We start from the raw sequence: 24,641 nt of genomic DNA, 5'->3' as shown, positions 1-24,641 counted from the left end.
TAAAAAAGTCATTTCTTCACTTGTTCATTGCGACCAAAATGGCTTTACCCCAGGTAGGCTACTCAACGGCAACTCGAGAATCTTCTGGGACATCTTAGCGTACGCCTATGACATTGACTCATAGTAACATAGTAGATGATGGCAGAAACAGACCTGCATGGTCCATCCAGTCTGCCCAACAAGATAAACTCATATGTGTATACCTTACCTTGATTTGTACCTGCCTTTTTCAGGGCACAGACCGTACAAGTCTGCCCAGCAGTATTTCCCGCCTCCCAACCACCAGTTCCGCCTCCCATCACCGGCTCTGGCACAGACCGTATAAGTCTGCCCTCCACTATCCTCGCCTCCCAACCACCAACCTCTCTTCCCCCACCTGCTCCACCACCCAATTTTGGCTAAGCTTCTGAGGATCCATTCCTACTGCACAGGATTTCCCCTTGTCACATTATCTCTCGATGCCAAAAAGGCATTCAATAGGATTGAATGGCCTTACCTTTTCAAAATTTTGCATTGGTTTGGATTTGGTACTAAATTTATTAATATGATTCAATTACTCTATGACTCTCTCCAAGCCTTTATCTACTATAATAAAACTCACCCTCAACGTTCTGAGGACACTGACATCACTGAAGCCAAGCCATGACTTCCTTCAAAAAGGTTCGAAGGTTCGTGGGGGTGAAGCCACCAAAATCGCTCCGGGCACCGCCCTCGAGGACGGAGCAATGGCAGAACAACGAAGGGGTTGGCAGGGAGGGAGGCAGGGAGTGGGAAATCGCTCTGGGCCCCGCCCTCGCGTCAAACGTCATGACGTTGGGGGCGGAGCAATGGCAGAACAACGAAGGGATTGGCCAGGGAGGGGGGGTGTTGGCGACGAAAACCTTGCTAGCGCCCATTTCATTTGCTCTGAAACGGGCCTCTTTTACTAGTATATATATAATTTCTTCCTCCAAATCTACTTTAAAAAGTGGCACAAAACAGGATTAATATCCAGAATGAATAATTCAAATTATCCATCTATGCTGACGACATCTTATTATACTTGTCGTTTGACTCTATTCCCCTACCTGCTTACCTGCATCAACTCAAACATATCAGATCACAGTTAAGTGGTCAAAATCAGCTATTATGCCCATCTCCAAAACTGTACTTAAATTTCATGTCTTGCAATATCCTTTTATATGGGAGCCATCAAAAATAAAATAGTTAGATATAAGTTACAGCAACTCCCCCGAGAATAACTTGAACGTTTCGTTTCATGAATGGTGGAGTTACCTATGTGCTTTCCGATGATATGAAGAGGCAGTTGCCTTAAAAAAAAAAGAAAGAGGCTACTTACATTCTTTTCGAAGAACCTGGCTTGTTTTAGACAATTATCGTCTCCATTTCTCTCCTCCCCGAGATCTGTTCTCTACTCATGTAAGATATACCCAATGCACTTTCCCCTCAAACTTCCCTCCCTATACTCCGCAGCCCCACCTGTGGTTTAAAGCCTGTTCATTGTTTGTAAACTTAAAACCACTGGGTTATTTTGTTTTATTTTGCAATACTACTGTTATTACAAAATACTGTCAAATACCACCCTTTTATCGCTTTAAAAATGTATAAATAGAGTTGGAAAAAAAAAAACTGGTCTGCACAGGTCCCTGCAAGTGTGAAGGCCAGCCCTGTGTAAAATAACACCATTCCTACTAGCATTTTTGTTAAGCCCTATGAGCCTGATTTTCAGATGGAATTATATGTTTAGTAGCTGCTGCTACATGTATGAATCCTCTGTGAACCTGGATAGTGCCAGTGAAAATCCCTTTAACTGCCTCAGCACCATTCAGATAGTATCAGAGTGGAGTGAGAGTGGAATGACTAGTTTGGCAGACAGTACTGATATTCAGCTGCTATCTATCTATCTATCTATCTATCTATCTATCTATCTATCTATCTATCTATCTATCTATCTATCTATCTAAACAACCCTAAATTAAACTGCCTAACTGTACATCTTCTAGGGTTAAATCTATACAGCCAAGCACCAACATTTAGGCTCCAAATGTGTATTAAATAAGCATAATACTGCCATATATGTGCACTCATACATGTGTAGGGTTACTACATTTGCCGTGATAAAAAAGAGGACACCCATCACACCCCCACCATGCCCTGTCACACCCACAACACTCTCCATCACAACGCACCCAGTGGTGTTCCTAGGGGGGCGGGGCGGTGGGTGCGGTCCGCCCCGGGTGCACACCGCTGGGAGGGGGGGGGGGGGGTGCCATGCGCCTGTCAGCACCGCCCGTTTCATGCTCCCTCTGCCCCGGAACAGGTTACTTCCTGTTCCGGGGCAGAGGGAGCATGGAACGAGCGACGCCGACAGGCGTGCAGCACCCCCCCCAGCAGGTAAAAATGCACCCGTGGGGGGGGTGTCGCTTCGCTGGGAGGGGGGGGGGAGAAGGTGTCGCTTCGCCGGGGGGGGGGGGGGAGGGGTGCTGCACCCGGGGGGGGGGGGGGCACATCGGCGATCCGCCCCGGGTGTCAGCCGCCCTAGGAACGCCACTGGTGCCACCTTGACCCTCTCCCCAAAAAAGCCAGATTCCCCCTCTCTCCCCCATGTATGCCCCCTCCACAATCTTTTTTCCAGCCTCCCTCCACCCAACTTTTTTTTTACAGCTCACTCCATCCACATCCCTTCCCCTCTCGTACCTTATCGTGCTTGGTGATCTAGTGGCCTAGTCAAGGCAGGAAAGAGCCCGCTCTTCCTGCCTGGTGCTGCTGCAGAAGTCTCATGAGGCCGACGCTTGAATTCTTGGCAGCCATTTTCAAGTGGCGCTGGGAGCGAGAGGTCTGTGGCGGCACCGGGCAGGAAAGAGGGGTCTCTTTCCTGCTCTGGAGGCCACTAGATCACCAGGGCATGATGATAAGGTACAGGAAGGGAGGGGCGGTCAGGACATCCTGAGGCCCCCTCGCTTGCCTGCAAACCTGGACAAACAGGCAGGCTGGCAAAACCCACCCGGATGTGCCGTGGTGTCCTCAAAAAAGAGGGCAACTGGGTAAAACTGGACATATGGTAACCCTGTACATGTGTAAATCAGGGGCGTAGCTAGGTGGGGCCACGGGGGCATGGGCCCCCACAGATTTAACTTTAGTCCCCTCTACTTTCGACCCCCCCCCCCCGCTGCTGACCCTCCCCCTTCACTTTTGACCCCGCCGCCAGGTACCTTTGCTGGTGGGGGTCCCCAACTCCCACCAGCTGAAGTCTTTCTTCTTCAGCGCCGGTCTTTGGCACGTTCGCTGATCTGTTTCTGTGAGTCCTGTCAGGACGCACAGAAACAGATCAGCGAACACACCGGAAACCGGCGCTGAAGAAGAAAGACTTCAGCTGGTGGGGGTTGGGGAGCCCCGCCAGCAAAGGTACCTGGCGACGGTCGGCGGACTAAACTGTGCCCCCCCCTCCTTGGGCTCTGGACCTCTCCTCCCGCCGAGGTCTGGCTACGCCCCTGGTGTAAATGCCAATAATCCAGCTACATGCTATTCTGTAACTATGCGCAGGTGGGCCACACAGGCGGCATCCGGATGGCGTGTAGGCAGGCGTTCATACACACATAATTTATAGAATGCTGTAAGTTACGTATGTATCTCCAGAATCGAGGTGTGAGCGTTTACGCCAGCTCTATGGCTTGAGTGAGTGCTCATATCTGAATACATATGGGCCTGATATTCAGACTGTGGGAGGTAGCCGAGCTGTCTCTCGCAGTTGGTGCTGAGCCTGGATATTCAATGCCAGGCTGTTTCTGGTGACCAGCTTTGAATATCCGGGTGTTTTTTTGGCCGGTTTCAAATTAACCGGCCAAGCCGATATTCAGAGCTGGCCGGTTAAGTTGAAACTGGCCAGAGGCTGAATTTGACGCTGAATATTAGTGGATAGCTGGTTATATCCCGTGATTTAACTGGCTATCTGCTAAGTGCTAACCGGCAATATTCAGCGGGAGATCACTGGAGATCTCCCACTAAATATCGACGGATAATTGGTTAAGTGCAATTTAACTAGTAGGAGCTGTTCCTGGCCAGTTAAATGGTTTTAAATATCGGGCGGATACATGTGAATATATCTAGTTACGCTAGTATTTTATAAAGCAGAGTAGGCACCTACTTCCCTTCGTAGAATAGGTGACACACGTGCCCTCTAGGCTCCTAAATCTAGGTACCCCTTTAAATAATTGCCGTCACAGTGGCTGACTATCATCACCATTATGTCCGGAAAAAAGTGAAGCCCCTAAACACTGCAATAACAACCGCAAACCTGCACCAAATTAAAATTTTAGGTGCACAAAGCGATATCTATTTCATATGTTGTGTGGTTTCATAGAAATCCACCTTAACGTTGCAGAGATGCCAAATTTTAAATAACACTATTCAAAAGTTAGAGTTTCACAGAAGCAACAGACCAGTTTTTTTTTCTCGGAAATTCAGCCATTAATCTTTCAGTGCCACTGCCTTTTTCAACTCCGAGTGTTTTAATTAAAACTCGATCTTCTTTTCACGACATGTTGTTTGTTTATCAACGCGCAATGACAACACGGATGATGTCAGCAAGTAATTAAAGTCATGTCGGAAACAGATTTCTGACAGCAGTTTGTAAAAATTAAAAATCTCTTAAACAGGATGAGGGATTCCTATGTAATTTGGTGTCGGTGACACAAATAGATATCACTTTGTGCATTTAAAATTTTTAATGAACTTGGTGCAGGTTTGTTACTGCAAAATATGTAGGGGGTTCACTTTTTTCCGGGCACAGTGTACTTATAGCTGGTGATGGCAAACACATTATGCATGATGTACATTTACTTAGTGCTGAACATACTTATTTTTTTAAACCCTGCAGCTGGCATTTTAAAAAAATGCAGTCACCACCACTGTTGAAAATTGATCTGTATGTTTGCAAGATATGAGGATTAAGTGAGAGACAGTAACAAAAAAATGATAGTAAAATACACAGTAGAAAAAGAGATGAAAAAAGACTATGCCATAGGATAGCAGGAATGTTTGTTGGGATGAACCCTAATCCAAAGCTTTAATAAACTCAGTTTCAGCACATTGCTGTTCTGATTTGGTATAGAATACTGATGTGTCTGAAGTGCAGCACCAAACAGGCCTTCTGATTTGCACCTCATTCATACTTTTTTTTTCTGCCTGTCGTTTGTAGGATGCTGTTTATTATTGACATGCATCAATTTCTCTCCCTCCCCCTGGCCAGCAGAAATCTTACCGTGCTGCAACCACAGGTGACTTCTTTCCAGGATCTAATGTTCCTGTGGGCTCTTCCCCCAATGATCTTGTATCTTTATTCAGAAGCTGTAGCCGAGAGCTGAGTTCACTGATCACAGTTGGCTTGTCGTCATCAGCCCCATGAGATGGTCTACTCTCCACGGGGTCCCCCCATAGCTTGGACCTTCTCTGAAAGAGGTAGCGTGGGCGACCAACACTGGCAGAGGCCAGAGTGGCTGCATGTTGCTGGGAGATGAGCTCGCTGTCCGAAGACTGCTTCAAAAGTGGGTCCCTGAAAGTAACTGGCCCCTTGCTGAGCTGGGACTTAAGTTTTGGCTTTGGAGGCACTGGCGGCTTCTCGAGTATAAAAGTTTGTCCATCTGCAAATGAAGTGTAAGTATCAGTGGGCTCTCCACTTTCTGAGGACAATGTGGACATACTGGAGACGGTGGATATGGTGCTTGTAGTCTCCAGGTGATGGTCACTTGAACTTCTGGTGTCCACTTCCTCCACTCCTGAGTCTGCAGCAGACTCTTGGGCTACGGGGGCATCAGAGGGCTTCCCTGAGGATGTTCCACCAGTGGTAGAAGGTGCTACTACTGCCGCTGGTATGGATGGCATGGTGGGCTGAGTCAATTGGCTGATTGGTGTGCCAGGCTTGGTGACCAGTACTCCATTTGCAAACTCATCTGGTGGAGGTACCAGCCCAATCTTGGCTAGTTCCTCCCTAGTCTCCTCATCACTTGAAGACAGCTGAGCTGGTGGTAGAGTAACTGTATAGGGCTCTACATCCTCCTCTGAACTCCCCTGCCCAAGGGTCTTTTCAGAAACTTGGCTGACTGGAGGTTTACTCACAGGACTTGGCTGGGTCTCAGCTTTGGGCAGCTGTGCTAGTTCTCCAGGTTTCTCTGGAACTACTGGTTTCTCCAGTTTCATCTCAAGTCCTACCTCTTCACCATTACTTGTTGCATGGACCATTATAAGTCCTGCAGTCTTCTGCTGGGATGTGTCCACAATGCTGATTATCATAGTTTTCTTGTCTTCAAGTTTTTTCTCTTCCCTTTCAGGTTTTTCTGCTTGAATTTCAGTCTCTTTCCTCAATGTTGTAGGGATTCCCCAGTGGCTTGCTGTAGGGGGCCTTGTTTCTGGAGATGGACCATAGCTTCCTTTAGATCCAGGTGAAAAAATGGGCGAAATTAAGCACTCTAATTCACCTCTCCCTGGTTCTTTGGTTTGGATGTCCACAAACAGAGGTGTTGCTCTGTCTGAATCAGGGCTCTTGACTGGTGTTGGTGATCTTGACGGAACTTGACTAGACAGGGCTCTCTCTCTTGCGGCCAGCGCAAGTGCCAGTGGTGAGTTGGGATCCAGGGGTTTTCCTGTAAGAGGGTGAATAAAAGTTGATGATGAGCTGCAGATCAATGGCTTTAAAGCTGAGACAGGAGAGGGCAGTAGAACATCTCGGCTTCCTAATAATCGTTCATCAATAGACCTTGACTGCTGTAGAGATGGCAAGTCAGGACTTGGAGGGCTTCCTTCAATGGCCCCTACTGATAGGAAGACAGTGGATTTCCGTTTCTCATCAAGACGACGCTCTCTGTCCTTCATGACTCCAGCAATGGTAGTAGCAAAGGGGCTGCTTGTTGGCTCAGCCTGAGCTATACCAATCTGCTGCTCAAACTCCATGACACTCTGGCGTGGGCTTCGTCGAGTAGGAGAGGGGTCTCTGGTAAAGCCTGCTGCAATGGACAAGGCTGACTTTTCCTGAGCATCCTCTACTTGCAGTTGCTTCACCAGAGGGCTTTTTTTCCTGTGGGGCTTTGTGGGGGCAAACAAACTCACATTAAATTGACTCATGTTGGCATAGGGGTTATCAACTATTCGCCCTTTTCTTTTCAACTTCTCTGAAGGGGTAGCAGAAGGCCCTGGATGGGGAATGTCAGTGGGTTCCACAGGTAAATGAGAGGAGTCCTGGAGGATTATCATAGAACGGGCTCGTTTTTGTCTGTCTGGATGAGGAACGGAAGTCCTTGAAGTATCATAAATTTCAGCGGTTGTGACGACCTCTGGGAATCCATGGAGTCTGGCCTCCAAACTTGGCTTAAAGCTAGATCTTACAGTATCATAAACTCTTCCTGGGGGTGGGGGTGGAGAAAAAGATGGGGGAGGGCCTGTATCAAAGTAATATGGAGAAGGAGGAGGAGGAGGAGCTGTCTGGGGAGGAGGTGGAATTCCATGCCCTTCTCTAACTGTATCCTGCATTGACGTGCTCCGGGGAAATTTACCATCCAGTAGAGAGGCTGTAAGTTTCTCATCTTCACCTGCAAAAACAACCATGTTATAACTTCAGCACAACTGAAAATCTATTCATCATTCAAGCATTAAAATCTCTGACCTGTTCATTCAGATGAAATTCTTTTCTACTGTGGTATTTATATAATACAGAATTAATTAAACTCTGCAACAAATATAATGACATTGCAATAGCAAACTGTTATGTAAAAAATCAGCCTGTTCCAATAAGCTGCACAGCAGTCACCTTGTGAATAGGTCGCATGAAACTAATTCCATGAACTGAACATTAGGAGGACAATTTTGAAAAATCATTTATTAGGGCTGGCTTTAGCATTGGCAGCACCCTTCACGGCAGTCAGCAGTACACCTTTGGAAATAGTGCTCCTGCACCCTGAAACAGCAGTTCCTAGTGTGACTGTACAGACCACACACTCCTAAAGCCAACCCTGCCATTTACCCAGGTAAATAATGATTTACCCAGGTAAAAGGGCCCTCAAAACTGCCTACCCTTATTGTGGCTAAAATACTTGCGGAGCTCCACAGCAAATATATTTTTAGCCAGGAAAAGGGAAGGCACATTTTGGACAAGATGAAAAAATAAGCATGTCATGTGAGCATTGCATTTTCAAATCATGCATGCTACTTCCCTGCAAACTTTAGTCACATATACAACAGATATAAAGTCCATGGATCACATTGAGGCATATTTTCAAAGCACTTTGGGAGGCTAAGTTCCATAGGTTTCTATGGAACTTTGGGAGGCTAAGTGCTTTGAAAATGAGCCTGATAGTACCCAGGCAATTTTCAAAAGAAAAATATGTGCAAACTTGGCTTCTGAAAATCTGTAGAAATTCTGCTGCATACATAATACCCATAGACTTTGCACCTTGGAGGTCTGTATTGAAAATGACCCCTTATATAACTAAGACGTTTAAGGCCCTGTTTACTAGGGTGCGCTAGCATTTAGCGTGTGCTACTTTTTAGTGCGTGGCTAGCGCGCCTATAGCACAGCTTAGTAAACAGGGCCACTGATCTTGGTATCTCAAAAAAAAAATCACAAAATCTCATTTATTAAAACTGTAGTTGGTCCGTCATAACTAGAGCATGATTTATCTTTTAACTGAACAACAAAGTCTTTCTCATTATTTAGGCCACATTTTCACAGTATTAGAGATAGGCTGGTCTAAAGTTTATTGTTAGACACGTATTGTTAATGCAGCCTGTGTTAGAAACAACAGTTCTCAGTGCTGTGTAGAATCTGTGTGTGTGTCACTGTAATGCTAGTGTTAGTTCACAGGGTGTATTTCCTGTCTTTGGACAGCATGAAGACAAGGGAAGTACCCCCTCCCTGAGTCCCTGTTATGAGCAAGGAGTAGGACGTTTGATTGAGAACAGGAGACGGCATGACGTAAAAAAGTTGAAGTCAGTTAGATTAGTCTCTGTTTCCTCTCCACCTCGCAGCTGTCTTCCACGTACTCAAAACAATGCAAACAAACCTATGAGCTGCTGCATCCACAATGTCATTCTTTATTGTTGGTAGCATTTTTATTAAATCTCACTTATATTTTCAAATATGCCCAGAGCTGCCATGGGGTCCCGATTTTTGAGAGGGAGATTTTAGTACATGCTCCAACCACACCCACTCTGGCTTGGCTCCGCCCACTCTACCGTATGTCATCTTGAATTTCTTTTGACATAGGCATAGGAAAATAAAAAGATGTTAAATGTTCCCAGGTTTCAACCCAATTCATGTTTAATATGGGATATAAATTATATAAAATAGAAACTCTGAATGTTGAACACCTGATTCTCATAACATGATGTCTGTTTTAGAGACCATTTACCTTGGGAAAAAAAATCTCTGCATAAATATAACAGTGCTAGGGTGTCCCTATAACCAGCCCCTCCAAATGATACACTGATTACACTTTCTAACAAATTATTACTCTACCTATGAAAAGTTATTCCCTTATTATATTTCCTCTGTGTACATCTTTATACTGCACAAGCCAGCAATGTTTGAAAACATAAGTGAGATAAATAAAAAAGAAATGCTACCAATAATATAACAATGACAATGTGGATGCAGCAGCTCAGAGGTTACCGTTTGCTTACTTAGGTGAAGGAGAAACGGAGACCAACCACTGGCTTCAACTTTTCATCCTGACGGTCTCCCTCCACGATGCAGCCTCTGCTCTGTGCAGCAAGCACGACAAAAAAAAAAAGCAAACGCGGGACTGTGTGTATATCCATATGCTGCACAAGCTGGCATGCAGACCTGCCAAGTCTCCTGCATTGAGCGGGAGACTCCCGCTTTGGCGGGAAAGTCTCCTGCTGAGATGTAATTGCTTGTTCTTACCGCCGCTGCTTCTTCTTCTCCCAAAGCAGCAGCGGCGGAAAAACAAACAAAGAGCAAATGCGGAGCCGCAGCACTGCCTTCAGGCACGCGCTGTCGGCTCTGCTGCTCCTCTGCCCCCGCTGATGTCAACTTCGAGTTCCGGGGACAGAGGACTGGCAGAATTGACAGCGCATGCCTGAAGGCAGTGCTGCGGCTCCGCATTTGCTTTTTGTTTGTTTTTCCGCCGCTGCTGCTTTGGGAGAAGAAGCAGCGACGGTACAGGCTTCACTACTATCAAAATTAGCTTACTGCAATATTGTTTACTTGGGCTGTTCGAATTATTTACAAAATAAATTACAGCATTCTGTTTGATATATTCACTATGAAAATATACTGGAGATTCTTCATTGCTGACAGAAACCTGAATGATATTTAAATTATACAGTATGATGTTTAAAATTTCGAACGGTAGAGCTCCTTCCTACATGTGTGTAGGTTGGTACATTTATCTTCAACTTGTGAGAGGACCCCATAAGTACATAAGTATTGCCATACTGGGAAAGACCAAAGGTCCATCAAGCCCAGCATCCTGTTTCCAACAGTGGCCAACAGTGGCCAATCCAGGTCACAAATACCCGGCAAGATCCCAAAAATGTACAAAACATTTTATACTGCTTATCCCAGAAATAGTGGATTTTCCCCAAGTCCATTTAATAATGGTTTATGGACTTTTCCCCCAGGAAGCCGTCCAAACCCTCCTTAAACTCCGCTAAGCCAACCACCTTCACCACAATCTCCGGCAACAAATTCCAGAGTTTAATTACACGTTGAGTGAAGAAACATTTTCTCCGATTCGTTTTAAATTTACTACATTGTAGCTTCATCGCATGCCCCCTAGTCCTAGTATTTTTGGAAAGCGTAAACAGACGCTTCACATCTACCCGTTCAACTCCACTCGTTATTTTATAGACCTCTATCATATCTCCCCTCAGCTGGCTTTTCTCTAAGCTGAAGAGCCCCAGCCGCTTTAGCCTTTCCTCATAGGGAAGCTGTCCCATCCCCTCTCTTCGCAAACAGTTGCTTTGCTTTTATATTTCAGAGGTATCAGGTTCAAAAGGTTGTTTACGCTGACCTTTTCCTATCAGCCAGGGCTGGAATGAACTGCCATTACGGTTGACTAATTATGTTGGTTTTAGGAAAGTTGTGAAAACCTTTTTGATTCACAAATACGTACTGCCTGAATGTTAATGGTATCCCTTATTTGTTGTAATTCCTAGATTATGTCTAGCCTCGTTTCTTTGGCATCAGAATAGGATGCTGAAGTAGTAGTGGGAATATGAGAAATATAATGTAATGTAATGATCTGAAATTCGTTTATCATTTGTCAGTCCTACCCCATTGGCAAACAAATTGGACCAAAATTATCAGAAAATCCTTTTATCCGTTATGTATGGGCTTTACTAAATTAGGACTTCAAGAAAGGGTCGTGGGGATAATTTTATAATTGTACACGTGCAAAAACACACATACTTTTTTCCTGTGTGGCATTCAACAAAACTTCAAAGCCAAAGCAGTCCATACTTCCACTTTGAAAATTACTCCAGGGAATTTTAGGGCGTCTTTTACTAAGACGCGCTAACGTTTTTAGCACGCGCTAAACGTTAGAGACACCCATAGGAATTCATTGGTGTCTCTAACGTTTAGCGCACCTACAATTTTAGCACGTGCCAAAAACGTGAGCGTGCCTTAGTAGAAGACCCCCTAAATGTCCGAACATGAGTGTGCTCTTTAGCATACGCACGTTTTTTGTGTTATATTACATACGTACACATGTAAATGCAACACCACTTCCCAACACTGCCCTTGGAAATGCCTCTGCTAAGTCTGGGTAAAGTTATAGGGGCCGATATTCAGACTGCGGGAGGGTGCCCAGCTAACACCCGCTGTTGACAGCGAACACAGAATTCAATGCTGGGATCACATCTGGCGACCAGCGTTGAATTTTCTGGGTTTTTTGACTGCTAAAAACATAGCTGGTTAAAAGCCAATATTCATCGGTTGACTGGCTAAATTATAGCAGCCAAAAATAGAACTGCCATTTATGCGGGTCCATCTGGCTGCTAAACGTAGCCGGTCAGCCAATGAATATCAGCGTCAACAGGCTATGTTGTGTGACGTAGCCAGTGAACAAGCTAGCTAAGGGCATGATTCTATATATGGCACCTAAAATTAACCTGAGCTAGGCGATTATGCCTAAGCGGAATTTACGTGCGGTAATTAGAACACGCTTAGGTGTAGTTAAAGCAACCGAATCTACGTGTGTCCATTTATGCCAATGAAAAGCTGATGTAAACCCCTGCACGTAGATTTACGCACACTGGCCATATTTTATAAAAATGCACGTAGATTTTGGAATGCCCACAAAACGCCCATTTCCACGCCCCTTTTTGCCTGCACATGTTAGAATTTAGGCGCAGTACATTACAGAATACACTTAGCAATGTACGTGCGTAAATTCTAATTTTTGCCAATTAGTGATCATTATTGCTTGTTAAGAGATGTTAACAATGCTTAACAGCTTGTTAAAAAAACTTAATCTACAAGTGTAGTTATAAAAGAACTCTAGGTGCGCTATATAGAATCCGGGAGTAAGCGGTAATACTCATCCGTGATAGCTGGTTATCTCATGCTAAATATCAGTGCATAGTCGGCTTTAGGCTATTTAACCGGCCAGGAATTGTTCCTGGTTAAATAGTTTGAAATATTGGCCAAAGAGTTTACATCAGTGGCGTAGCTACATAGGGCCAGGGGGGGGCCCTGGACCCCCCCTGCCGACGACCCTCTCAACCCCCCTCCCGCCGCCAATCCGCCATCACCTACCTTTGCTGGCGGGGGACCCCAACCCCCGCCAGCCGAGGTCCTCTTCTTCTCGCAAAAGGCTTCCTTCTACATGCAGGACGTCAGAAACAGAAGGAAGCCTTTTGCGAGAAGAAGAGGACCTCGGCTGGCGGGGGTTGGGGTCCCCCGCCAGCAAAGGTAGGTGATGGCGGATTGGCGGTGGGAGGGGGGGTCAAGAGGGTCGTCGGCAGGGGGGGGGCAACGTTGGTGGTGGCGGCGGGGTCAGCAATGGCGGGGAGGGGGGTCGGCGGTGCCAGGAGGGGGGGGGGCTAAAATGTGCCCCTTCACTTTGGGCTCTGGACCCCCCTCCCGCCAAAGTCTGGCTTCGCCCCTGGTTTACATGCGTAACTTTATCTACCTATTAGGTATGTAGTTTCATAAAAGCCTATCTCTGGGCATAAAGCACGGCTTTACTTGGTTAAATGCTATTGAATATTATACCCTGCTGTACACAGATTTTCAAAAGCCTTTTCCAAGGCTAAACAGTGATTATTTCATGGATAAATGGACTGTCTGAAAAATAGTTCTCCCTTAATCCAGCAATGAGTACACATGTTGCTCCAATATCCACACAGTTTTATTCCTGGGAGAGAGGGGTTAGTTTGAGGGGAATCAGAAGATAACGAATGTAGATTGCGTTTTAAAATCTATAGCATGTGCATTATTTTTCCCAGAAAAATCTACCCGCACCAAAGGCAGGTGCCTCTGTACGTGTGCCCGATATTCAGCCAGTGGCGATCAGCGTTTTGCTGAAAGCCGCTGGCCTTAAACCCAGAAGTTTAGTGCCGGGCCATGTCAAGGCTTCAGCATTTAAGGGTCCTTTTACTAAAGCGTGATGAAAAATGGCATGCGCTGGTATAGGCGCGTGTATTGGACGCACACAGGTCCATTTTTCAGTGTGCCTGCAAAAAGAAAAGACCATTTTTTTGGCCAAAAATGGACGTGCAGCAAAATAAAAATTGGCGCACATCCATTTTGAGACCTTACCGCTACCCACTGACTTAGCAGTAAGGTCCCACGCATTAACTGGCCAGTATTCGTCAGAACGTGTACGCTGCTGATTACTGCCCGGTTAGCGCCATGCGGTAGAAAATAGAAATTATTTTCTGCCGCGTGTTTTGGACATGTATCAAAATTAGAATTACTGCCAGGCAGGGGCATAGCCAGACTTTGGCGGGACGGGGGTCCAGAGCCCAAGGTGGGGGAGCACATTTTAGCCCGCCTCCCCAGTCGCTGCCTCATTCCTCACCACTTTTGACCCCCCCCCCCGCCACTGCTGATCCTCCCCCACTTTTGACCCCCCCTGCCGCCGCAAGGTACCTTTGCTGGCGGGGGTCCCCAATCCCCGCCAGCCTTAGTCTTCTTCAGCACTGGTCTCCGGCGCGTTCGCTGATCTGTGCTGTGAGTCCTGACGTCCTGCACGTTCCTTTAAGTGAAACTGAGCGGCGGTCGAAAGTGGCGGGGGGGGGGGGGGGGGGTTGAAAGTAGAAGGGGCCAGGACTAAATCTGTGGGGAGCCATGCCCCCGTGGCCCCATCTAGCTACGCCCCTGGTATATTATAGTATTCTAACTGTGTGTCCTTCCCATGTTCCGCTCCAGCTCCGACCATCTGTATGTCCATCTTCAAAGTACACACCATGGCTGTAGCGCGGTACCTTTCCATCTCACTTCTCACAGACTGACCACATCATATTTAAATCTCTGCAATTCATTCTTTAATAGACTGTAGTTTCCAGCTCGGTGGAGTGTCCTCACATTTTATTCTCAGGTGGTGATTCCTCCTTTTCACATTCTTCCTATCATTTTCTTCTCCTTTTTCACTTTGGGTCTAGTAGTCCGCAGATCACTAGAGCTGTGGCCTGGTTCATGTTGACCAGGGTGATGACCAAGTCCCTACTGTCTTTCCTTGATCTCCTCCACCATTGTCTTGCTTCTCATTTTTACAGCACTGGACCTTCTGCCAACCTTCATCGCTTTATCCAGGCTTGAGACCGGCAACAAATATTATTGTGTGTTTATGATACGCTTTTGATTAGTTGTGAAACCCCTCAAACTTTTTTATTTTCACGAGGCACGCAATCAAACAAAATAAATCAATAGAGGTAAATGACAACCTGTATCTCCAGGATCAGTCTGGATTACAAAGACCCCAAACCATGGATTAACACATAAGTACATAAGTAATGCCATACTGGGAAAAGACCAAAGGTCCATCGAGCCCAGCATCCTGTCCCCGACAGCGGCCAATCCAGGTCAAGGGCACCTGGCAAGCTACCCAAACGTACAAACATTTTATACAAGTTATTCCCCAAATTGTGGATTTTTCCCAAGTCCTTTTAGTAGCGGTCTATGGACTTGTCCTTCCAATCCCTTTTTAAACTCTGCCAAGCCAACCACCTTCACTACGTTCTCCGGCAACAAATTCCAGAGTTTAATTATGCGTTGGGTGAAGAAATATTTTCTCCTATTTGTTTTAAATTTACTACACTGTAGTTACATCGCATGCCCCCTAGTCCTAGTAATTTTGGAAAGCGTGAACAGATGCTTCACATCCAACAATAATTATCATCAATATCGACAATATTGTTATTTATTTTCATTTGTACCCCGTGCTTTCCCACTCATGGCAGGCTCAATGCGGCTTACATATAGAGGTACTTATTTGTACCTGGGGCAATGGAGGGTTAAGTGACTTGCCCAGAGTCACAAGGAGCTGTGCCTGAAGTGGGAATCAAACTCAGTTCCTCAGTTCCCCAGGACCAAAGTCCACCACCCTAACCACTAGGCCACTCCTCCACTCCATTATTACTTCTCCACTGTTATTAGAATGTGAAACAGGACTGTACATAAACTATAGTTGCGTCCTGTGCGAAGGTGCCCCCTTGTCCTGCCCGCTTTGCCACCGCAAATGAGAAGAGACAGTTGGAGCAAATTTTGTGCAGCTCCATCGTTCACATAGCTGCTGTGAAATTCCAGTGCTGTCTAAAAAGTAGCAAAATACCCTCATGCAATGAATTTATAAATATAATATTCATCAATTTATATGCATTACCTTCTGCTACTAGAAGCAGAGACCAAACAAAATCTGTAGTCTGCTTGGCGCAATATTCTGATATCGCTGACACCGCTGGCACTCAACTGGAGTGACAAAGAGGTTCTACGATTCCTCTACTGATAAAATGCTAGGAATATATTCCCCGGCACATATTGATAAAGGGGGGAATTTCATCTCCATAGTATTTTTCAGTCAGTCCATTCCCTTCTCTCCCTAATCTCAGCCCACTATTTAGCAAATAGTGAGAGCATTTTCATTTTTTATTTATTTAGATTTTTGCTCACACCTTTTTCAGTAGTAGCTCAGGGTGAGTTACACTCAGGTACACTGGATATTTCTCTGTCCCAGGAGGGCTGACAATCTAAGTTTGTACCTGAGGCATTGGAGAGTTAAGTGACTTGCCCAAGATCACAAGAAGCAGCAGTGGGATTTGAACCGCCCACCTCTGGATTGCAAGACCGGTACGCTAACCACTAGGCCACTCCTCCACTCTTATTCTTTGGGGTTCTACATGGAATGTTGCCACTCTGAGATTCTGCATGGAATCTTGTTACTCTTTGGGATTCTAGAATCTTGCCTTTTTCAGTAGTAGCTCAAGGTGAGTTACATTCAGGTACACTGGATATTTCTCTGTCCCAGGAGGGCTGACAATCTGTCTGTACCTGAGGCAATGGAGGATTAGGTGACTTGCCCAAGATCAAAAGGAGCAGCAGGGGGATTTGAACTGGCCACCTTTGGATAGCAAGACCGGTGCTCTAGCCACTAGGCCACTCCTCCACTCCACTTTGCGTCCCCACACTTGTTTAGCTATGGAGGCAACTTTACATGTGATAGTAGAAAAGCCCCACTTACACACATATGCTCACAGCCCTCACAGATTTGAAGAGGGCATGTTTTGAGTGCAGTTTGGGCAGACTCTATGTGTATCTCATTTTATGCTATAAACAGTCTAGAGCATGGTCTCAACCTGTGGTCTGCAGACCCCTGGGGTCCTTAAAACCATTACGAGGGGTCTGCAGGACACAGAAAAGAGAAAAATGTCCTTTCATCCTGCTGTAATCCATGCAATCAGAATATAGAGGCTGCTGGCTCGGCATAGGCAGTGGGGATTGTGGTAACAGCATTAGTAGCTGCGGAATTCAGAAGCCGCAGCAGCAGATGTGGGGTGGGACAACAGCAGAACAGCTGCAGGGGTGGGATCAAAAGTGGTGCTGTTGTGGGGTATGATCAGAGGCAGCCGTGGAGTTAAGGAGCAGGAGTGAAAGGACCAGTATCAGTATTCCTGCAGACCTGGGAACGGCAGTACAGCATCAACAGGTGAGGAGAGGGAGAAGGAGAGATACTCATGGTGGGGACTAGCTGGAGGGACAGAAGGAGACCAACTTGATTGCTGGAGAGGAGAAACGGAGACCAAATTGACTGCTGGAGAGGAGAAACGGAGAGGCTGGTGGGGACTGGATGGCGAGGGAAAAGAGAGAGACTGGTAGGAACATGCTAAGGAGAGAGAAAAAGACTGGGTGGGGGGGACTGGCTGGGAGGAAGACGAGAGAGAGACTAACTATTGGGGACTGGATGGAATGAAAGAGAGAGAGAGAGAGAGAGAGAGAGAGAGAGAGAGAGAGAGAGAGAGAGAGAGACTGGTTGGGGGAGCAAGAGGGGAAGAAAGAGAGAGCGAGAGAGATGGGGAGGGATAGATCTGTGGGGAAAGGCAGAATGGTAAAAAACAGAGATTGCTAGGGACTGGTTAGAGGGAATGAGAGAACCAGACTGGTCAGGACTGTTTGGGGGAGAGAGAGAGAATGATGAGGACTGATGGTGGGGGATAGGAGACAGAGACAGTGTTAGAGATAGGAAGAGGTATAAAGAAGGCTAATGGGGACAGGCTTGATGCTAAGGGGGGGGGGGGGGAGGGCTGGGAAAATTGGTAGATATGAACTGAGGGTCCCTGAAGGTTTTGGAGGTTAATAAGGGACCATACAGCCAAACAGGTTTGGAAACCCTGTTCTAGAGTGTCTTTATGTCACTGAGACAGTGTAGTGCATAGACAGAACCGCATATATAGCTGTCCTATCTTTAAGCGCTAGCCAATGCTCAGTTAGTGCTGAATATCAGCTTAACCGGCAGGAGTGAAAACCCTAATATTCAATGCTGCTGGCCGGAAATGGCCCGGCATTGAATATCCGGGGTCATCTTCAGTTATTTTTATATTTGTTCCATTTATCAACCGTCTCTATCATAAAAGACCTGAAGCAGCTTAAAAATAAACAAATTAAAGACCCCCATCACTTCCCATATATAAACAAATCCATCACAACATTTAAACACACCCTATCCCTTCCACCTTCCTGTCATTCCTCATTTCCATTACTGTTTCCCTTCCACTCCTTAATAAATAAAAATATCCTTAAAAATGCAGAAACATCTACTCATATGAAAAATAAAATCTTATTATGACTATTCAAACACTTCCTCTAGCCATAAACTTGTCTAAATATCCAAGTACATTAGTACATAAGTATTGCCATACTGGGACAGACCAAAGGTCCATCAAGCCCAGCATCCGGTTTCCAACAGTGGCCAATCCAGGTCACAAGTACCTGGCAGAAACCCAAACAATAGTGACATTCCATGTAGAACCCCAAAGAGTAGCAAGATTCTAGAATTCTAAAGAATAACAAGTTTCCATGCAGAATTAAAGTGTATACAACATTCCATTTAGAACCCTAAAGAGTAGCAAGATTCCATTCAGAATCCTAAATACATAAGTGTTGCCATACTGGGACAGACCAAAGGTCCATCAAGCCCAGCATCCTGTTTCCAACAGTGGCCAATCCAGGTCACAAGTACCTGGCAGAAACCCAAACAATAGCAACATTCCATGTAGAACCCCAAAGAGTAGCAAGATTCTAGAATTCTAAAGAATAACAAGATTCCATGCAGAATTTCAAAGTGTGTAGCAACATTCCATTTAGAACCCTAAAGAGTAGCAAGATTCCATTCAGAATCCTAAGTACATAAGTGTTGCCATACTGGGACAGACCAAAGGTCCATCAAGCCCAGCATCCTGTTTCCAACAGTGGCCAATCCAGGTCACAAATACCTGGCAAGATCCCCAAAAGTACAAAACATTTTATGCTGCTTATCCCAGAAATAAACAGTGGAGTTTCCCCAAGTCCATTTTAATAATGGTCTATGGACTTTTCCTTTAGGAAGCCGGCCAAACCGTTTTTAAACCACGTTAAGCTAACCGCCTTTACCACATTCTCTGGCAACGAATTCCAGAGTTTAATTCACAGCCTTATGAAATGCACCCAAGTTAAAGCACAAACGAATTTCATAAGACAAGGGCTTATAATAGGTAGGTGGCAGTACGGAAAATGTACGAGTTTTCATATGATATGCAACAGCATGTCTCCTCGTCTGAATCACCAGCAACCCTTAGTCGACTAAACATAATGCCCTATTAAGCACATATCCTGTCACCTTTTTCTGCAGATACCTCAGTGCAGAACCATGAATAACCTTAAATCAGGGCTGTAGCTGTCCGTAGTGAGTCTCTTCCAATGTAGTTGGTCCTGAGCAGCTGCATTAAAATCATCCATGCAGAGGTGAAGCCATTTTGCTTCATAATTAATTTGCCTGTGCCAAGTTGGAACACTGTTTACAACCTTCCAGCCAGTTGATCGATTTCGTTGGAGTAACTGTCTTGGTAGTCTTGATGCCACGGTTCTGAGCGTTTGCATTAGAGGTAGGGGTGCGATTTCTTGATCAACCTCAACTTCCAAAACGAAGATGGCATGAACTTAGAAACCTGTGCTCTCAAAAGACAAATTGAAATCTATCATCACCGCCAAATCCCTGACCTCTGAAGCTCTAGAGGCTTCTCAATATTACTAACTACCCGGATCAACTCAAGACTGTTTACTGTTAATGGACTAGAGGTTCTAAGTATTCTTCTCGTAGCCACAAAGGAAAATCCACTGGCTCATTATCTAAATCTAAACATAAGCTACAAATTAAACTGAAACAAAAACATGGGAGTAGCCTGGGTAATTCCCTTGTCTATTCATGTCATTGTAATAATAGACAGAATGCACTGGTAGGTCCAGAATGGCTGGAGGACAGTAGATAATCTAGACAGTTTCTGCAAAGTTTGATTGCAATATGAATCAAAAAAGACTCACAGTAGTTCAGCATGGGTAGAAATGATCTAAAAATATAACAGATGTGCAATAATGAATATTAAAGGGGCCCTTTAAGTAAACTATGTTAAGCACAAGATGCATTAAAGCATTTTGTGATAGTTTACCTGTAAGCACGTGCTAATTGCACATTATGTTTTGGAGGTGGCGTGGCATGGGTAGAGAATGGCGTGGAGGCATTACCTAGCTATTGCATATACATTAGCATGCGCTAACTGGATAATACAGACTTAATGCAGGAAGTGCCCCCGTGTTAATATTTCACAGGTACTTTGTGCCAAAGCAAATATTAGCAACAAAAAGAGAACAAAAGGGCCTCTAGAACTGGAACGATGGTACAATCTTTATTGAAAGTGACCCGACACAGGCCTGCCTCAGGGGTCTGGAACACATACATAGTCAAATTTTACAAACGTAACAGAATCCAATAACATAAAGAAAACACGTACATTTTAAACATATAAAATATATATAAAAGATGAATTGTACAAATTCAAAATAAAAATATAACTATATAAAAATTAAAATCATACTTTGACTAAGATGTGTTCGTTAAATAATGATGAATGCTTGCAAGGTGGACCATGAGTGTGTGATAATGCTAAATGGGATACGTGCATCTGGTTGCCAAGGTAAAGTGAAATAAAATATATTCGTGACTCAGTGCTGATATTTATACTGTGAGAGAAAAGTTATAATTTATATTTATATCCATGCATTTTAATTTGTATATATTTATATTTTTATTTTGACTGAATTCTGTTATGTCTGTAAAATTTGACTTTGTATGTGTTCCAGACCCCTGAGGCAGGCGTTGTTGAGCGCCGAAACACGACCTGTGCCGGGTCACTTTCAATAAAGATTGTACTATCGTTCCAGTTCTGGAGGTCCTTTTGTTCTCTTTTGGTTGCTATATTTTGTGTACTTTTGGACCCTCTTTTACTTGCTGTAAAGCAAATATTAGCACAGAACCTGCAGGAAAAAAAAAAAGCCCTGTAAAAACAGGCCATGGTAAATCTGGGTTAGTGTGTGAAAAAGTCCCGCATTAGAACGGACTAAGACCAGAGTTTTCCACAGTTTAGTACATTTCTTGATTAGCTTTTGAAGGTTGCCCTTCTTCCTCAGATCGGAAATAAGCAAATGTGATAGCAGATAGTATATATGAGAGAAACATCAAAGCATTACTTTGACTGTCTGACAGAGTGGGAGGGTGGGGGTATGCATGGGGACATCAAAGCGTTTCATTGATATTCTAACAGGATGGGTGTTGGTAGGTGAGAGGAGGGTGATAAACAGAGAAATAAACAAAGAAATACAGCTTTACGTTTTATAATGAGTTAGAAAACCCAGATCCTTATTAAGTCCTGTTTGTTGGGTGTCAAAATATTCAATCATTCTTATTTCAAAGGTCTTACGTTCCTGTATTGTTTTAAAATGACCTTTCAGTATTCTTACTGTGAAATCACTGGTGCAGTGTTCTGGTCTTGTAAAGTGTTGGCCCACAGGGGTGGGGGCTTGACTGGCACCGGCTATTTTCATTTGATGTCATTATAAAACATAAAGTTGTATTTCTCTGTTTATCACCCTCCTCTCACCTACCAACACCCATCCTGTTAGAATATCAATGAAATGCTTTGATGTCCCCATGCATACCCCCACCCTCCCACTCTGTCAGACTGTCAAAGTAATGCTTTGATGTTTCTCTCATATATACTATCTGCTACCACATTTGCTTATTTCCGATCTGACGAAGAAGGGCAACCTTCGAAAGCCAATCAAGAAATGTATTAAGTTATGTCCAATAAAAAAGGTATCATCTTATTTTCTTTTCCATGTTTTATTTTGTTTGATTTCTATTGATAACTTTAAGAGTGGACTAACACGGCTACCACACCTCTCTACCACAGTTTAGTAAAAGGGCCTCCAAAATTTGGTATTTTCTACATGCTGGCCAGCAAAATCAACTTTCTTATTAAACTGTAAAGGGAAAAGTCGTGTCTTAGGGCTGAAAACTTGCACTGTGGCTTAACAACAGTTGTATATGAGATGATGAAATTCTACTAATTGAGAATTAAGGTACTCAATGATAAAAATGGATTTGCAGAGAGAGGCCATTACAGAGTCTACCTACTTTCTCCAGTATAAGGTGATGAGAATTAGGTTGAGTAATAAGTTTTGGCTGAGAGTAAACAATGATGAAGAAATAGCCAAAAACATTCCGTGGGCGATGTCATCTTTCATCTACGCTGTTTTATCTGTCCAGATATCAGTATTTAAACGGATGGTTGCTATAGCACAGGTCCCTGCCATCTACAGTCATGTCATTTCCCCTACAAAGTTACTTTTTTTAATATCTCCCATGTTTGGTAAAGTCTTACCTACAGATTTAGTTCGGGACATTCCTCTAGGCAGTGGGATATGGGGTTTTTCAGTCCCTGTAAGGAATCCTGAATGTGCTGGCATTCCCTGGCGCTCAAACAGTGACTAGAATAGAAAAAAAAAAAAGAAAGCAATGACTGTTACCCAGACAACAACCCAATCAGAAAAGAAGAAAGCGGCAATTTGAAAAATGTTAACAGGGCGCCTACCCGATGGCACTGATTATGCTGCCTAATTTAAGCCTATTCTGTAAAGCAAAGTAGGTGCCTATTTTTCTATATGAAATGCTACTAGTGCAAGGCCAAGACTGCACTTACATGTAAGACACAAGCACTGGTGAAAATGCCTGCACCTAGTTATGCGCTAGAATGCTTGTAAATTATATTGTAAGTAAGCAGGCCCGCTGGGAGGGAGAGGGGTGCAAGATTCCCTGGGCCTAGCCTCGAAGGGAGGGGCCCGGCAGACCCAGGCTCTGGCCCACTGAACTGCAGTACACTGAATGGCTGACGGGGATACCCAAGCCCTGCCAGTCAAATAGCTCCGAAGTCCGAACCTCCCCTGGTGTAAGGAAGTAGGGCAGCATGCTTTCTAGCAGCTGACGCCAGCACTCCGCACGTGCTCAGTTCATGTGTGTGAACTGAGCATGTGCGAGAAGTAACGGCGTTGGTGGTTAGAAAGCACGCTGCCAACTTCCTTACTCCAACGGAGGATCAGGCCGTGGAACTACTTGGTTGGCGGGGCTTGGCCATCCCTGCCAGCAAAGGTAACAATTTTAATGGGAGGGGGGAGGGAATGGAGTCGGGGAGAAAGCAAAAATGAATGGGTGGCCCCAGAGTCCCCTCCCCCAATGGGCTGCTTGCTATGCCCGTGTTTGGTGTGGCAGGGAGTAAGGGCCCCCTAAAAGTGTTTGCCCCAGGTTGCTTTTGTCTTTCGGCAGCCCTGTAAGTTAGGAGGGGATATAACAGAGACACGTTTCTTTAGTAGTTGTGAATTAAGGGGTCCTTTTACTAAGCTGCAGTTAAACGTGGTCTTAGTGCACCTTTGTGCAGGTCTTTCCCACGTGCTATGGCCATTTTTCTGCAGCTGTAAAAATGGCTTTTTTTCTATTTTTTTTGTATTAATGGCCAGCGCTAATGTTGCATTCAAAAATTTTACCACGTGTGCACTTTCCATTACTCATTCTATAGGCAGCAAGGCAGTGGCGTAGCAAGGGTGGGGTGGTGGGGGCGGTCCGCCCCGGGTGCACGCCGCTGGAGGGGTGCAGAAAGCAGCTGCGTGCCTGTCGGCTCCGCTGGTTCCCTGCTCCCTCTGCCCTGGAACAGGTTACTTCCTGTTCTGGGGCAGAGGGAGCAGGGAGCCAGTGGAGCCGACAGGCGCGCGGCTGCTCTCTGCACTCCTCCAGCAGCCAAGAATGCACCCGGGGGGGGGGGGGGGGGTTTGATGCGCTGGGAGAGGCCTTGATGCACCTGGGAGGGGGGTGTCATTGCACCGTGGGAGAGGGTCGTGCCGCACCCTGGGGGGACGGACGCCGCTGCACCCGGGGGGGGGGGGAGAGGTGCGCAGCGGCGATCCGCCCTGGGTGGCAGCTGACCTAGGATCGCCACTGCAGCAAGGGCTCACATGCTATCCCTGCGCGAACCAGTTAGCTGCAATAACTGATTAGTGCAGGAACACCCGCTCTCTGACCCCAGACACGCCCCCTCAAAACAAATTTAAAATAGTTTTAGTGCATGCACAATTACCACTTACTGTAGGCTACCTGAGTGCGTCCTGTGGTACACCATTTTAAGCTGCATTATGCACTAACACATCTTAATAAAAGGGCCCAAAAGGTTTTTTTAATCAGATCCCAGACCTGGATTAGACTGAGCTAGAAGCACTAACCCCCTCCCCACAGATTCTAATATAGCGCGCCTAGCATTCTACGCCGAAATCCAGGCGTATTCTATAACAGCGTGCATAACTTAATTGGCTTAACAAGCCAATCAGTGTTAACAGAACTTAACAAGCAATAATGAGCACTAATTGGCAATAATTAGAATTTACGCACATAACTTGCTAAGCGCATTCTGTAACACACTGCGCCTACAAACTCTGCATCACCCTTCCTCTATACGATTCACCAATGTGTCTACAACACATGAACCTTATTCGACCACAACAACGCTTTGTATTTGTCTCTCTACCACAGACAACGAACGTCTCTGCGGTACAA

The 24,641-nt window shown here is 45.2% G+C and overlaps 1 protein-coding gene across 1 annotated transcript in view; it reads right to left on the bottom strand.

Moving 5' to 3' along the window:
- The window catches only part of SHANK3 (SH3 and multiple ankyrin repeat domains 3), a 704,425-nt gene that overhangs the window by 57,760 nt on the left and 622,024 nt on the right, over nt 1-24,641 (bottom strand). The window contains exons 19-20 of the mRNA XM_030215777.1: nt 22,426-22,531; nt 5,261-7,580 (exon numbers count right to left, since the gene is read on the bottom strand). Coding sequence (XP_030071637.1) covers nt 5,261-7,580; nt 22,426-22,531 — 2,426 coding nt within the window. The remainder of the gene's footprint in view (nt 1-5,260; nt 7,581-22,425; nt 22,532-24,641) is intronic.

This window comes from Microcaecilia unicolor, chromosome 10, assembly GCF_901765095.1.
Source record: "Microcaecilia unicolor chromosome 10, aMicUni1.1, whole genome shotgun sequence".
Taxonomy (NCBI): domain Eukaryota; kingdom Metazoa; phylum Chordata; class Amphibia; order Gymnophiona; family Siphonopidae; genus Microcaecilia; species Microcaecilia unicolor.
Note: the sequence above shows the minus strand (reverse complement) of the source record. Positions and strands in the feature narration are given on the sequence as shown.